Here is a 2,500-nt window from a genome sequence, read left to right as displayed (position 1 = left end):
AGAGAGATGGAGGCAAGAGAAACAGAAGTGAGGTGACAATCAAGAATAAAGAGCTGTTTATTTGTTTTGGGAGGTTTCTCCCTCCCATAACCATCAACTCAAACCCAACATGTACTGCCACACCTTTATCCATATCTCTCGCTCTTCTCTCTCTCTCTCTCTCTCTCTCTCTCTCTCTCTCTCTCTCTCTCTCTCTCTCCCTCTCTCGCTCTCTCTCTCGCTCTCTCTGCCATTACCTGGCACACTACAGGAAACTGTGATCGGTGAACATGGAGGCCATCAATCCCCAGTGGGAAAACGGCAGCCAGCGCCATCATGCAGCCCACTGCTGTCATGTTGTTCAGGTAGGGCTGAGAATTCTGGATGTAGCTGTGACAGTGACAAGGTGCATGCACACACGCACGCACACGTACGCGCACGCACACACACACACACACACACACACACACACACACACACACACACACACACACACACACACACAGGCAAGCATAAAGATATAAAGTCATTAAAAGGTCATTCCCAGCTAAGGAAAAACTATTTTAAAGTTATCTGCATTCCATAGCAGTCGAGCACATACTTAAACAGCTGATGTTTCATTTCAGTTGCGGTACCGTATATCCATGACATATATTTGAACCAGAGATACCATTTTGTTATTTCGGTGGCGGTTCGTTGGCGCTGAAAATGGAAAGATCTTAAAGCCCTTACTACCAAAATCTCACTGTTGGCTGGCATGACATCATTTCATATCAGCAGAAACATTTGGAGCCTTCATCTCAGTGCTGTGGCATGGACAGATTAAGCAGTATGGCAATTTGCACTTAAGAGAGAAGAGTGTTTATCTAAGTGCCTTATCAGACAGTCTCAGTATCTAAGTTTAGACATTAAATCCCACTTATTTTGCGCAGCCTAACAAAACCTACACAGCAAAATATAGACTGTTAATTTCAATTGCAGAGTATAAGGATGGAACACTTGTATGGGTGTTTGTGGGTCCCTAAAAGTCAATTTCTAAGACTTTGGATTTCACAGTGTACAATGAAGTCTTTAACTTCCTCTGATCTCCTCTTTGTGCATATTTTATTCATAGTAAAATCCTGAATGTTAATTCAACTATGAGAGTATACAAATGGACACAAAAGGGTCAATTTGTACACTCTAATAGTTAAATGGATACGCAGGATTTTACTGTGTTCCTTTATCCCATGAGCTTTGCACTGGTTCTGTATGCATACTGTATGCATGTACACACATGCACATTCATTTTTGTTTGTATGTACAGTACATGCCTGTGAGTTGTTTTTTTATTGTTATTAAACTGAAATGTTGATGTATTGTATTTGCGTTGCCTAGCAAAGCACTTCTTGACAAACTTACTTTGTAAAAAGCACTTTGTAACTAAACTTGATTTGATTTGAATTGACAGAATATATTTGGCTGCCAGTGCCAAGTGCAGTCCTGGGTGAAATAGTGTTTGAAATATAATCAAAGCTGGACAGGCCCTGACTGCCAAGAAGGCGCCTGCTTGATATTCCCCAAAGAAGGAACCTCATCCACTCCCGGAAAACAGCAGATAAGCCAACAGACTTACAGGACTTAAAATCACTTTGACCCAGGTCAAACATAAAAATACTGTATTAAAAAGATCAAATACACTGGGTGGGTTCATGGATTAAGAAATCCTCGATCAAAACCTTTTTTTAAATCTTATTTTTTGCATGGCTGTATTTTCTTTAAGGTGGTAAGGATGGAAGATAATGTTACAGTATGATGCCACACCCAAATAGCAAGCTTCAAAGTCAGGGGAAAAACAATATTTTCATTTACCACTATGTGACTTATGTCAAATGAAGAAAATAACAGTCCACTAGTTTTAACCTCTTTAGCCCTATTAAAAAAACAAAACAAAAACTTTCCATTTCAAAGTATTTCACAAATAGCTGACCTACAAGCTCACAATGTTGCATCGTGGTGCGTTTTAATTATTATAAGATTTTTTTGTCTATAATGACAAGCCAAAAATAGAGAGGCCAGTGTTGTTTAAATGAAGGCAGCCTAAAGGTGTGCATACAGTAGTTGAGCTCATCACCTTCCATTTGGGATGACTGGTTTCAGTCCAAGTTAGCCCTCTGCTGGTCAAATTTGCAGACAGATTTTAAAATGTGAGGTTGCATTCACTCTGCATAACCTCCTGTTCAATTCCGATTCTTGTCAATTATTTCTCAGTCCTTCCTGTCATTCACTGTGCTATAAAATGAAAACAAGTGGAAGTTACTTTATAATTGAAGTAATTTTCTTTTCTTTTCTTTAAAAAAATGTTAAGTGTCTATGCAGGTGAAAAGGATCCGATGTTAACCGTGTAACATTTAAGCAGCCATGGCTGCAACTCCTTTCAGGGAGATTTATGGATGTGAGACCAGGTGGTGGTGATGTGAACGGTGTCATTGAAACACATTTCATTCAAAATCTCACGATTTCAAGAGCCATTTTCTTGTAA

At 39.4% G+C, this 2,500-nt stretch overlaps 1 protein-coding gene across 1 annotated transcript in view; it reads right to left on the bottom strand.

Annotated features, from left to right (window-relative positions):
• gabbr1a (gamma-aminobutyric acid (GABA) B receptor, 1a) overlaps positions 1-2,500 on the bottom strand; it is a 64,207-nt gene that overhangs the window by 13,901 nt on the left and 47,806 nt on the right. The window contains exon 18 of the mRNA XM_084051771.1: positions 237-369. Coding sequence (XP_083907897.1) covers positions 237-369 — 133 coding nt within the window. The remainder of the gene's footprint in view (positions 1-236; positions 370-2,500) is intronic.

This window comes from Gymnoscopelus microlampas (genome assembly GCF_963454915.1).
Source record: "Gymnoscopelus microlampas genome assembly, chromosome: 3".
Taxonomy (NCBI): Eukaryota; Metazoa; Chordata; class Actinopteri; order Myctophiformes; family Myctophidae; genus Gymnoscopelus; species Gymnoscopelus microlampas.
The sequence above is the reverse complement of the archived record's forward strand: the minus strand, read 5'-3'. Positions and strand labels throughout refer to the sequence as shown.